We start from the raw sequence: 13761 nt of genomic DNA, 5'->3' as shown, positions 1-13761 counted from the left end.
CACAGAGGGTCTGAGATGGGCCTGGGGTTCTGAGGGTGGGGAGAGGGTCAGAGGTGGGCCTAAGGGTTTGGGGAGGGGGTCTGAGGATTTGAGGGGGGCACAGAGGGTCTGAGGTGGGCCTTGGGGGGGATGGAGAGGGGGAGAAGGTCAGAGGTGGGTCTGAGGATGATGGGGGACCAGAGAGGGTCTGGAGTGGGCCTGGGGATGTGGGGGGCAGAGGGTCTGCTGTGGGTGTGAGGGTGTTGGGGGAGCACAGAGGGTCTGAGGTGGGTCTGAGGGCCTTGGGGGAGCACAGAAGGTCTGATGGGGGGCAAGCATCCCTGATGGGTGCTGTCTGGTGGGGTAGGCAGGAGAGGTATGGAAGGGGGCTGTGGGGTGGGAGAGAGGGAAAGCAGAGAGGAGTGGGGCAGAGGGGGTCCCTTGCTGTGGGGAAGGGGATGTGGGGTAAGAGGGATGCAAGAAAAAGCCGAAGTGTAAGCGCAGGAGGAGGGAGCTTGGGATTTGGGCGACATCCCAGTGACGGTCCTGGGTCTCTTTGGTCTCATGTGTGGGGTCCATGCTGGCCTCCGGCTTCCTCTTGCTTGTCTGTTCTGCCTTTGCCACGCTGCCCTTGGTTTTGCTAAAAACCCGTCTTGTGTGATTGAGCCTCGTGATTTTTCCACGTTTTCTTCCCCAGTTCACCGTGTTAGCATCCCATCTGAAATCCAGGCTGCGACCTGGGTTTGGTAGCGAGGATGAAAACAAGAGATTCGCCCCAGGATTAATTAATAGCATGTTGTGTTTCTCTGGCGCTTTCTGGGCCTTAAAGCTCTCTCCCATAGAGATGTTGAAACCTGATTGCCTTTAGTGCAGGCTTGAGGATAGCGAGGCACCGGTTGTGTGGCCTGGCCAAAACCAGGGCCAAACGGGTCCCTAAATTGGGATTTTCTTCTCAGATGCGTGCACTATGAATGGTGCGGCAGGCTCCTTGCTCAGCCTCGGAGGACTTCGTGGTGGTTATTGTGAATCTTGTGTTGTACAAGGTGCTGCTGCCAGCAAAATAGCCCGGGTTGGTTCTTGAGGAACTTATCTGAAAAGTTTTGTGGTGAGTTGCATCCTCACCCCAAAAACTCCGGTTATTTTACCTGGCTGTCCTTGTTGCCTCTGCAAATGCTGAACTCAGAATATTAAAATAGAGATTTTGGTTTGTTTTTTTTTTTTTTCAATTGGGAGTGAAAGAATGATGGAGTAAACTTGAGAAACTTGGCAATTAATACCTTGGCAGCGCCTGCTGAGGAAGGCAGCTGCACTCTGTCGTGTCTTGGCATGTCCTGGGATTGCTTAATTCTCCTCTTTTGGGCTAGGATTTTCTTCTCAGATGCGTGCACTATGAATGGTGCGGCAGGCTCCTTGCTCAGCCTCGGAGGACTTCGTGGTGGTTATTGTGAATCTTGTGTTGTACAAGGTGCTGCTGCCAGCAAAATAGCCCGGGTTGGTTCTTGAGGAACTTATCTGAAAAGTTTTGTGGTGAGTTGCATCCTCACCCCAAAAACTCCAGTTATTTTACCTGGCTGTCCTTGTTGCCTCTGCAAATGCTGAACTCAGAATATTAAAATAGAGATTTTGGTTTTTTTTTTTTTTTTTCAATTGGGAGTGAAAGAATGATGGAGTAAACTTGAGAAACTTGGCAATTAATACCTTGGCAGCGCCTGCTGAGGAAGGCAGCTGCACTCTGTCGTGTCTTGGCATGTCCTGGGATTGCTTAATTCTCCTCTTTTGGGCTAGTAAGGTGGTGCTAGCTCTGCTCCCCTTCTGCCACGTCACTCGGAATTTGTTGATCCAGGTTATTATGGTCGGGTACCATGGGAAGATGTCCTGTCCCTCCACTGAGGGACCTTCTCTTGGGGTTATTAACAGGAGCCGTGACTTTAGTGGGCAGGCCACACGCGTTCTGCTGTGTCTCTTGCCTTCAGATGTTCATTATTATCAGAGAGCTGAGGCTTCCAAGAGGGGAAAGTCAGATAAAGGCCAGTGCCCACCCTTACTGAGAAGAAAAGCTGCTCAAAAGAAAAGCTCCATCCTGTCTGGCAAATTAGATGGAGTGAGACGGAGCGGTTGTGGAGGGTGTAGCACACGGGGTGTTGTGCTTATTTGCTTTATTGCTGTGGGGTTTTTTTAAATTTGGGAGTGAGATTATCTGACTCAAGCTGTTCTTACTTCTTGTCCACGAGTAGTATCTCATGCACAGTACCAGCGTATGTCTCCTTTGAGGGTAATGCCCAGTAACCAATGATGCTCCTGGTAGACCCGGCCAAGCCTTTCTAAATCCCGTTTTACGTTTGGCTTTTGCAGCCTCCTGAGATGCAGTTCCACCATTTAATGACAAAACTGCCTTCTTTGGTTTTAAACCCATTAAATGAAAGTTGCCTTGGGTGCTCTCTCGCACAGTCCTTGTGAGAAACACAAAAATAATCATTCTGTGTTCGAGTTTATGATTGTATAGCGCTCTCGATCTCTCTTCCAGATTCAAGCTGTGATCTGTGAAGCCTGTCCTTCTATAAAAATCTCTCTGAATCACCTCGGTGACTTTCCCTGACTGCTGGGATGCCCTTTTGCTGAGAGGGGATCCGGGACTGCGTGCCTGGCTCAGGATGTGGGGCACTTGTGGGCTTACAGCGCTGGCACATTGATTCCTGTTGGTTTTTCTTTTTTCTGTTTTTTTTTTTTTTTTTTTCTATATTCTCGCTTTGGCCCCATGAGCCTGTCTTCAACCATCAAAGCTCCTCTACTTTTCCCAGTCCTATCGGCCTCAACCAAGAGCCTTCCCCAGCAGCAGAGCTCATCGGGACCCCATTCCATACAGAATTCCATACAGAATCATACGTGTCTAACCAGAATTATTTTTCCCCCGCTGTGCGCGTTGCTTTACATCAGGCTCTGAATTTCATCTGTTGTCTCATTGCTCAGTTAGGTGTGATCTTACCACCCTTCTGCCAGCTGTTGTTGGATTTCCTTGGGAGTGATCTCACCTGCAAACGCTGTCATCTAACCGGGCAGGTCTTTCCCAAGTCTTTTGCAGTGCTGGTAACAGCCTGAACCCTGGCAGAGGGTGGGGGGAATGGAGGAGAAGAGGGGACCTGCTGCTCCTCACCTGCTGCTGTGAAAAGCCACTGTTTGGGTTTGCAGGAGAGAAGGTGCTGCGCTTTCTGCTGCGTTTCTGCATGTTTAGGGAACAGGTACTTAAGATCTGACAAGGAGCCTCCTTCAGTTCAGGATTTCTCCACAAATTGCCCTCAATTTTCGCGGGAAAGTGATGCTCATCTTTTCCCAATCAGTGAGGAAACAAGTGAGGTAATACCCAAATGTACAAAAAGACTTCAACAGATGATCTGTTGTGCTTACCCAACCTGTTGCGCGGCCTTTTATTGATCGCCAACAAATGGGGTTTTTACTCAATAAAAAGTGTGTTTGAGTTCTGGGTGTAATTTACATTTAGAAATGTCAGTCACCACTTGCTTATACGGATATGCTTAGAATAGTGTGTAAGCTGATGTTGGATTCCCCAACCTCGGTGTATGGCCTTGGCATCAGCAGAGTTTGCGATGCTGAGGATCAGGTATGGTTATCAGAGAGGCTACTTCCCTCCTAAATTTAAATAAAATTGTCTTTCAGTAGCAAGCAGTCAAATTGTGGACTCTGACTTGTTGGCATATTGAATATTGCTTCCTGTTCTGGCCAAAAAAATACAGTTTTGAATTGTGCAACTGTAATCTTAGTTTGCAAGCTTTCCTCTCTTCTCCTTTTTGGTTTTTTTTTCCTTCCCTCCCTAAGAAAATGAAATCAAAATATCTTGCAGCAGTTGCTTACTGAGCTGACAAGCCCTGAGGGTTGCTGCACAGCCTGCTCCGTCGTGGCTGCTCGCCTTTGAATTACCAGCGTGGAGCTGAAACGCTCGAACCCCATCTTTTAGTCTGACCCGCTCAGGCTTCGCTTGGCGCTTCTGAGCGACCAGGACGTCGGGTTATTCTTCAAGACCATTTTTACTTCCTTGGGATAAGGCTGATCCATGCGAGCTCAGCCAGGATGGGTTTTTCTTTTTACTTTGCATGAGTGTTGTTGCTGTCTCTTTGAGTCCTGTAAACTGAAAGGTCGTCTCTCCCTGTTTTATACCCCCCAAAAATCTCCAACCAAGGAAAGCGAATCTGAAAAAAAAAACACCCAACACCCACAGTATCCTGTTATCTAGAAGCCAGTGGAGAGTCAAGTGAAAAGGTGGTGGGAGCAGCCTCCAAGGTAAGCTTTCTGCTGTGCCGGAGGAGAGGAAATGCACAGGGAAATACCGTAGCCTTTAACGGGGCTGTGCACGTTTTCTGCCAACTTATGACACTTTAAAAAAAAAAAAAAAAAAGAAAAGTTTCTGAAGCCGGTCGCTTATATAAGCAGCGCTTAGCTCATGTTTTCACTGCCACCTTCAATTAACAGGAAAACCCCACCAAGTTTTTGCAGGGAGCCTTGCGAAAGGTCACGCAGTGACGTAGGTCTTTTCAAGTTTAAGGTTGTTGGTTTTTTCTTGTTTTGTTTTGTTTTAACTAGCAAACGGTTCCAGCTCCCGAGATCCTGCAGCGGGGGAAAGCGGGGACAGCCTTTTCCTAAAACTGCAGACCTCTCCTAAAGGAAGGCGTTTGTGGGGTTAAGGGCTGAAGAATGGGATACGTCGCGTGGCTTTTATTTTTCAAACGAGTACGGACAGTAAAAGCTGCGTGAGTGTTGAACTGGTCTGTAGCGCTGTCTTTGCCCAAGGCTCATTGTGCTGATGCTAATGATGGCGCTGAGACTTTATCCTTGCAGTATCGTGCGGTAAAGCCCCGATTATCTGCTATGTGTTTTTTTTTTCTTTGCCTAATGGCTGAAAATCAGATTAAAACGTTCTGTTTGCGTTTCTCAGGAAGACTTTTTTTTTTTTTTCAGCTGAAGAAAAACTTTCACCTGATTTAAGCTTTAGCTTAGCCTGATTGTATTTAATGTCTTTAGTTTAACTGTTCCTGACTACCACTTAACTATACATTTTTGAAGTGAAATGGGAGAGCAAGGTCTCCTGAATCTGTTTAAAGCTACCTGGTTGGAGGTGACTCCGTGTTTGCACGCACCGAGATCCTGCAAGCGCTTGCTGGAGCAAGCTGGAGCAGTTTGACCAGCAGCGAGATATGCAAAGCTACGCGTATTTTCAGGATGGAAACCTTACAGGCTGAGTTTCAGTAGCACCGTGCAATTTTCCAGATTAAAATAGGAATGCAATGGCGCGGAGCTTCCCGTGGAAAGCTGAAAGCGCTTGCACCGCCTGAACTATAAAGTTGTTGTGCTACAGATCGGACTGAAGCTTTTGGGGAGTTTTGCTTAACGGAAGGTTCAGTCCAAAAGGGTGTTTGGAGCAGAAAGCAAGTCCTTGTCCTAGATAAGAAGTCACGAGATGGCTTGAGCTGGTATAGGGGGAGCCGACGTCCCTGCCTATCTGAAAACTTGAATCTTGTTGCAAGCGCTCTCCTTAATCGACAAGAAGCTGTATTTCCATACCCACAGCTTTCTGCTGAGCAAGTTGATAATTAACTGTAGTTACTTGTATTTATGAAATGCTCGTCTGCAGGTTGCCCTTGAAACCGGTTCTCTGATGCGTTCACATCTCCCTGGTTTGGCGTTAGACGGAGCCTTTGCTCGGGTACGAGGTGCACCGAAGTCTACCTTCCTTCGAACCCCGTTAAAACCACCATGTAACATCAGTTCTTCCACCAGGCATGTCCTGCGATGTGTCTGTAAGCACCTTGTAAATCGGAGCTCGCATCTTGATACCGAGGTCCCTGTGAAAACTAAGCCGATTTGGGGATCCATCTGTGATAAGGAAAAGTGTGTTGGTAGAAAAAGGGGGAAGAGAGGAAGGTCACGGGTCTTTTAGATGGTTTAGCTATGCCAATATAGTGTGTGTGTCATCCACGAATGCTTTTGGCTTAGGAAGGACTCTTATTTTAGTTAAAAATATGCATATATATATATATTTAGTAAAGGCTTTGATAGGCCTTTCCGCTGGATAGGACCAGAGCAGCAAAGAAGTAGTGAAATAAAGAAATATGTATGTTATCTTTCTTGCAAGGGGCTAAGTACTTTTCCCACAGGTATTTATTTTTAGCAATAGATATCCGAGTAGAGGAACTGTCGTCTCGGACGCTGCTTGTAACCCGGGTCTGCTCCTTTGATCCAGCTGTTGAAATAATCTCGTGCGGGGCTGCTATTGAAATGAGAGGAAATACTTCATGGCTGTCGGTGGTGTGATGGGGCTGTGGCACGTTGGTTTGGATGGCGAGGGAGAGGAGGGTGTTCCGAGGAAACAGCCCAAAGTCGCCTTTGTGAGATTGGGAGCGGAGAGGTTTAAGGCGTGCTGGGTCAGGCTGTCACGCGCTGAATGCAGTTAAAGAGCTGAGAGGGGATTCGGATCCACCTCTGCCCTTTCCCTGCCAGTTTCTAGGGTTTCAAGGTGATCTTTTTTCCCCTCCTTCTTTCTAAAATACAGCTTGTGGCTCCTGTAAAGATGGAAGAAGCAAAGTCTTCCATGTGCGGGGAGGATTTGGGTGGAGATGGAAGGGCAGCTGGCGTCGTTGGACTCCTCTGATGGAGCAGCTCAGTGCTAGGAAGACACGTGTAGCAATCTTTTTCTGTTTGGTTTGGCTCTGCAACGGGCTGCTGTGTGCTGTTGGGTGCTCACCAGTTTAGGAAGGATGGACCAGTGGGATGGAAGTGGTGAGGAGACATGGAAGTGGTGAGGAAAGGATGAGCTGTAGGGAGATGTAAAGTAAATCGGACTGACTAAATGGAAGGGTGAGAAGCTTGTGGTGCAATACGGGCGTGATAAGGGACCAGAAGTCCTCAACGTTTGTCCCGTTTGAGCCCTGACATCCTTTCCTCTCCAGCACGGTTAGCACCTCCCTGTCCCTCACCCATCACTGTGCTTTTGAGGTGTCGGGGCAGCTCCCGGGATGGTTGGGATGCTGTTGCTAAGGCCGAGGTTAGCGCAAGCAAATGCTTTCGGCAGAGCCAGCTTGACTTAGACCTTCTTTTTCACGTGGCTTTGTGCTGTTCGCAGCAGGCACCGTTGCCACTTTGTCAGACCGCCAGCAGAGCAGCCCAGCAGAAGCTGGCACTCGGAGGCAAAATCTTTGAAAAGAGCATGCCGAATGTTTTCCCTCTTTTTTCAGTATGAAGTCACAGTGATCTAATAAACCCTGATGGGAGCCCCACACGTATCTTGTAAAAGGAGGGTTAACTTTCTTAGGAGAAACCAGCAGAAAGTTTACGAGATCTGATTTTCCTGATGCTCATTAATCTTGACTTACTTTTGCATCGCCATGGTAATGGACAGAGGGTTTTTACATAATTTTACTCTTTTCATCCTTACCCATTAAAAAAAAAAAAGATTAAGCGCTCTTTTTCAACCCAAACTAGACAGTGCTAAAACCTTGGCTCCTTTTATCTACCGCTCAGTAGTCCCAGCTGTGCCGTCTGGGTTGCCTTTTTGCTGGAGCTTTTGAATGGGCTCCATGGAAATAATAACTGACACGAAGCCTCTTTTCATCTGTGGCTGATAACACGCTTGTGCCAAAGGAGTAAGAGCTCCAATGGGTAATGCAGAACCAGAGGGATGAGTTGTGGAAGCGACAGAAGACACGGATGCTGTGTAAGCTCTCCATTGGGGAAATCTCTTTTAGCTCTCAAATGGATAAACTTGTCTCTGGGACGACTTGTTCTTTAGATTATTTAAATTACCTGTTGTGGGTAGCTTTTTATTTTCTTTAACAGAAAACCCTGTTTTGCCAAGAAGGCAAGGCTGGTGGGATTGTGTCTCTCCTCCCTAGCTGTTGACCCCGTTGTCTGGTTTCATGCCGGAGCGATGGAGGGTGGGCACTCAGTACGTACGAGGCCCCTACAAACTTCAGGAAAAGATGTTGGATATAGAAGGAGACTTTTTTTACCACCCTACTGAAAGATTCAGTGTGAGCTCAGCTGTTACCAGCTATCAGGCAACTGATTTGGGAGATTTGTTGTGAAGTTTTAACTGGGGAAAATGTTTTGATTGGAGCTCCTGCTTTGGAGAGCTTGGACAACATCCCCAGGAGTCCAATCTATAGGAAAGCAGGCCTGAAGCTACGGCAATCCCTGCAGGAATGTCACTTGGCATCTCTTCTGGAAGGAAATGCATGATGGTTATTACTGGGAAGGCAACATCAGCATGGTCCTGAGCTTTGTAAATTGTGGTTCAATTCAAGAAGGTGTTTGTTGAATGAGAGCAATGTAGTTAAAGAACTGGCTGGACGGTTGCATGCAAAGTGGTGTGGTCAATGGCTCCATGTGGAGTGGAGACCACTGGTGTTTCTTAGGGGTCAGTTCTGGGACCCGTGCTGTTCATCTTTGTTGGTGACATGGACAGTGGGATGGAGTGCACCCTCAGCAAGTTTGCCGATGACACCAAGCTGTGTGGCGAGGTAGACATGCTGGAGGGGAGGGATGCCATCCAGAGGGACCTGGAGAGGTGGGCCCAAGCCAACCTCATGAAGTTCAACAAGGCCAAGTGCAAGGTCCTCCATCTGGTTCAGGGCAATCCCAAGCACAAATCCAGGCTGGGCGGGGAATGGCTGGAGAGCAGCCCTGAGGAGAAGGACCTGGGGGTGCTGATTGATGAGAAGCTCAGCATGAGCCGGCAATGTGCGATCGCAGCCCAGAAGGCCAATGGTATCCTGGGCTGCATCAGAAGAAATGTGGCCAGCAGGTCAGAGGAGGTGATTCTGCCCCTCTACTCTGCTCTGGGGAGACTCCACCTGGAGTGCTGCGTCCAGCTCTGGAGCCCTCAGTATTGGAAAGACATGGACCTGTTGGAGTGGGGCCAGAGGAAGTCCATGAAGATGCTCCGAGGGCTGGAGACACCTCTGCTGGGAGGACAGGCTGGGAGAGTTGGGGGGGGTTCAGCCTGGAGAAGAGAAGGCTCTGGGGAGATCTTATTGCGGCCTTCCAGTCCCTAAAGGGGCTCCAGGAGAGCTGGGGAAGGACTTTTTACTAGGGCATGTAGCGATAGGGGGAGGGGGAATGGTTTCAAACTGGAAGAGGGGAGACTGAGATGAGATATTAGGAAGAAATTTTTCCCTGTGCAGGTGGTGATCCCCTGGCTCAGGTTGCCCCGAGAAGCTGTGGCTGCCCCATCCCTGGAGGTGTTCAAGGCCAGGTTGGACGGGGTTTGGAGCAACCTGGGCTGGGGGGAGGTGTCCCTGCCCAGGGCAGGTGTTGGAACTGGATGATCTTCAAGGTCCCTTCCAGCCTAAACCATTCTATCATTCTATGAAAGGTCAGTTTGAACCTTTTCCTCCCGTGTAAGTGTTTGATTGTCTTTCAGATTTTATTTTTGAAGCTTTTAAAAGTTTCCTTTATTCAGATTTGCTTCTTCTTCCTTTGACAACTCGCAGCATATTTTTTTTTTTTTTTTTAACTAGGGCTTGACATTTGTTTTCCTGATGCCCTTAGTTCCATAAATACAGCAAATGCAAATCATCCCGCTCCTCACATTGTCTAGTGTAAAGCATGAACATTTCAAGGGTAATGTATTTTCATCTGGAAGAAAGTAATTTGAAATACAAATGCCAACAGGGAAAAATAGCGTATACGTGAACTTTCAGACACACTCCTTAAGCTGCAAACGTGCTGCAGAAATGGGGATCCAAAGCTGATCTAAGCAGCAAACGCATTCCTGAGTGGATTTAGGAGAGCTGCAAAGGATGTTTGTTAATAAGCAAAAACCAAGTGACCTTCAGTAGCGTGATGGGAGGTGGCGAAGGGCAGCAAAGCGCCTTGAAGGTGTAATCCAGGTGGGTGGTGAAGACGATGTGAAGCACGTAAGGCCGGAGGGTGATTGCCAAAAGTTAGGGACAAGCTGAAATAAGAAAATCTATTCTGTAAATATCCAGATTTCCCCCGTTTCTCCCAGCTGACGCAGATTGTTTGAGCTTGTGCAGCACGTACGACGAGGCATCCTGCTCTTCTCTGCCTTTCATTTCGCTATCATTCCTGTGTCTCTCGGGACGCAGGTGGCTTTGTGCCTAAAATGTGGCAGCTTTGGGTTATTCCCATGGCTTCGTGCGAAATGAGGCACAGAGGTAAATTTTTTAGGAATGCCCGGGGGGGAAGTGTCCGTGGAGAAACTGGTCTTTGGCCCCGGGTTACGTCCTCACCTGTGCTGTAAAAATCCAGGTTGCTTGAGGCTGCCAGGGATTTTGTGCCAAGGCGAGTGGCGGTGGCACTGAAAAGAGGCAAAAAAGTGGATGTTTTGTTTCTGCTTGCTCAGGTTCTCTGTCGGATCTGCTTAAGGAGAGCTCTCCAAAACTGTTTAGTCGTAACTAGGTGTAAAAAATAATACGAGAGAAGAATAAAGAAAACAAATAATGAGACCTCTGCTTAGAAATTCCATGAAACCGGCATGGCAAATGGCTTAATAAGCATCCTTTGTCTGTGGCGTTTGAATTTCCAATGGAGTAGAGCAGATGGTTGTGCTGTCGGCTTCTGTGGAAATGCCTGTTGTGGGCATGTATTTTGGTATTGTCTATATAAGTGCATATCTATATATATATATAGAAGTTCCTGCATTCAGATTCCACCTTCTCCTTCCTTGCAGCCTTCCCTCGCTTTCTCCACTTGTAAGGTGGGTGGTGTAGTACTTTTTCTGTAATTTAGGGAGGAATGGTTGTAGGGAGAAAGGTGGTTGCTGTGGAAGTGCTATTTAGCATTTACAATCATACGACAGACCTTATCATGCAGGCACCTTCTGGATGCACAGGCTTTCTTTTTCCTTTTGCACTTGGCTTTGCTGCTGTTGAATTCATGCTGAAATCACAGAATGGTTTGGGTTGGAAGGGACCTTGAAGATCATCCAGTTCCAACCCCCGTGCCCTGGGCAGGGCCACCTCCCACCAGCCCAGGTTGCTCCAAGCCCCGTCCAACCTGGCCTTGAACACCTCCAGGGATGGGGCAGCCACAGCTTCTCGGGGCAACCTGCCCCAGGGGATCACCACCCTCAGAGTGAAAAATTTCTTCCTGATACCTGTTCTAAATCTCCCCTCTTCCAGTTTGAAGCCATCACCCCTCATCCTAGCGAGATTCTGGGACGACGTTTGGTTGCTGCAGTTAAACAACAGGGTTTACTACAAGGGATTTTTCCCAATAAAAGACCTTTCAAAACAGAATATTTGGTAGTTCAAGGGGATGCCGCTTGTTTTCCAAAAGTGTCCGTTGGCAAAACGATTGGAGATCACCGTGGGGGAGATGCCGGAGCGGCACGGCTCAGCCCCTGCTCGGCCGCCGTGCTGATGGATGGGCTCACCTGAGCAGGGGAGATGCCTTTCACCGCGCCGAGCCCTCGTAACGCAATAACCTAACGAGCGTAATAGCCTGCTTTCTTGGCCGAAAAGCCTCGAATGAGGCAAAAAAGCAGAAGCCTTCCCTTTAGGCTGTGTTTGTGCGGGGAGGAAGGGTCTCCCACCTGCTCCTTCGCTCTGCATCCCTGCATCAGCACTGAAGCTTTCGCGTGCATCGTGTCGAAGAGGGGGGAAAGAATTACTTTGGCCACAGCCCAACCTTTTGTTTAACATTTCTTTCGCTTTGCAGCCAGATAGCTTCCCTGATCCTCCACGCCTGCCCGGGCTGGCGGGAGAGGTTGGAGGGGGAGGAAGGTCAGGGCGATGCTCGTTTCCTTTGTAGCGGAGATCTGCGCCGCCTTTTCCTGCCGTCGCCGCAGACGAGGAGTTTTTCCGTCTGTTTTCCCGGCTGTCCTGAAGACTCAGTCACTCTGCAAACACCGGTGGACTCTAGCCGAAGCATCTTGCCGGCTGAAGGACCGGTGTGTGGTCCGGCATCTTGGCTTGCTGCTGTCCTCGGTTTTGTTCCTTTTCTGCTTGTGTGTTTTTTGGTTTGTTTTTTTTTTTTATTTTTTATTTTGATGGAGCAAAGCAACCTTGCGTTCCTGAAAGGAAAGTACGAAGCGGCTGAGAAAACAGTTGCTGTGGAAACGGAGCGTAGTAAAGTTATTACAGCGAGAATAAAAACGCGCACTTAGGGCTACAAAGGCTTCATTTCTATTTGGGCTTTATTAGGAAAGTAATAAACTATCGCGGCGGTGCTGGAACGGCTGGAGAGGGAAGCCTGCAGACAAAATGATTGGGCTTCTACCAGCAAGGCACAAATAGACGCGCAGTGGGCAGCCGGGAGCGGTCGGTCATCTAACCTTGGGAAATGTTCCTTAAGGCACTTCTTTACAATGTCACCCCACGAACGTTGTTGACTTTGAGACAAGAGGGTTCTCCAGAGCTGTGTTGATGTAGCCCCGGAGTCTGGGGTGCTGCGGAAGATGGGGGTCAATGGGGGGTTGATTGGAATCAGGAGTTTGTTGGAGGTCTTGCTTGGTGAGGGCTGGAGACACCTCTGCTGGGAGGACAGGCTGGGAGAGTTGGGGTTGTTCAGCCTGGAGAAGAGAAGGCTCCGGGGAGACCTTATTGTGGCCTTCCAGTGCCTAAAGGGGCTCCAGGAGAGCTGGGGAGGGACTTTTTACAAGGGCATGGAGTGATAGGAGGAGGGGGAATAGCTTCAAACTGGAAGAGGGGAGATTTAGATGAGATATGAGGAAGAAATTGTTGCCTGTGAGGGTGGTGAGCCCCTGGGGCAGGTTGCCCCGAGAAGCTGTGGCTGCCCCATCCCTGGAGGTGTTCAAGGCCAGGGTGGACGGGGCTTGGAGCAACCTGGGCTGGTGGGAGGTGTCCCTGCCCAGGGCAGGGGGGTTGGAACTGGATGATCTTCAAGGCCCCTTCCAACCCAAAGCGTTCTATGATCTTGGGCGTTTCTCGGTGCCTGCAGCGAGGTCCTTGGCCGGTTGCTTGATTGGTATCCGCAGGGAAAACTGTTGACAGTAAAACCTGAAAAGCAATATATTCTTGAACGCTCATTTTGTTTGTCTTGTGGCTGGTGTGAAATATGGTTTGGGTGTTTTGTTTTCTTTTCTTTTCTTTTTTCTTCTTAAACTCTAGAAACCTTTTGTGATGGTGTGGTTAGGAAAAGCTGGGAAATAAGGTCTGGGAGTAGAGGAGTGTCGGTATGTAATTACTTAAAACAGCGCTGTACCCAACCCAAATAAAAGGTGGGAAGTAAGAGGTTGCAGGTGAATAGTGTCTTGTCTGTGCATCGCTGATGACACCCCTGTGAAATAAGGCTCTGTACTTGCTTTTGTAGGAAGGTGTGCCTCTGTTTCCCTTAAGGATGTGCAAAGTTGGCGGTTATAGTCAAGACTCACATTCACGTCTGCTTATTTACAGCTCCTTGCCATAATCATTGGGAACGGTGACAGTCACAGCTGTCTCCGCCACGTGCTGTTTGACAGGTTTTAGGCAAGGGAGCCAAATAAATACAAGTATTTTGCTTCGTCTGTAGTTTCCAAGATGCTGCCAAGATGCAGACGTAAGCCAAAGCTACCGGGGAAGAAAGCGGTCCTGCTTTTGCTGCTCTCTCTGCCCTCTCTCTGGTGAGTCGAGGTTAAAACAAACCGAATCAGGTTAAAACTAATCCAGCAGGAAAAACACAACTCTTTCATAGAATCATAGAAGCATAGAAGGGTTTAGGTTGGAAAGGACCTTTAAGATCATCCAGTTCCAACCCCCCTGCCATAGACAGGGACACCTCCAACCAGCCACGGTTCCCCAAAGACAACTCCCG

At 48.6% G+C, this 13761-nt stretch overlaps 1 protein-coding gene across 1 annotated transcript in view; it reads left to right on the top strand.

Moving 5' to 3' along the window:
- The first annotated feature begins 3505 nt into the window (after window positions 1-3505).
- CCDC12 (coiled-coil domain containing 12) overlaps window positions 3506-13761 on the top strand; it is a 44251-nt gene continuing 33995 nt past the window's right edge. Inside the window, exon 1 of the mRNA XM_009880520.1 lies at window positions 3506-3595. Coding sequence (XP_009878822.1) covers window positions 3506-3595 — 90 coding nt within the window. The remainder of the gene's footprint in view (window positions 3596-13761) is intronic.

The sequence above is a fragment of the Charadrius vociferus genome, unplaced genomic scaffold (genome assembly GCF_000708025.1).
Source record: "Charadrius vociferus isolate BGI_N301 unplaced genomic scaffold, ASM70802v2 scaffold12, whole genome shotgun sequence".
In the NCBI taxonomy this organism is placed as follows: Eukaryota; Metazoa; Chordata; class Aves; order Charadriiformes; family Charadriidae; genus Charadrius; species Charadrius vociferus.
This window is presented reverse-complemented; position numbering and strand designations above follow the sequence as displayed.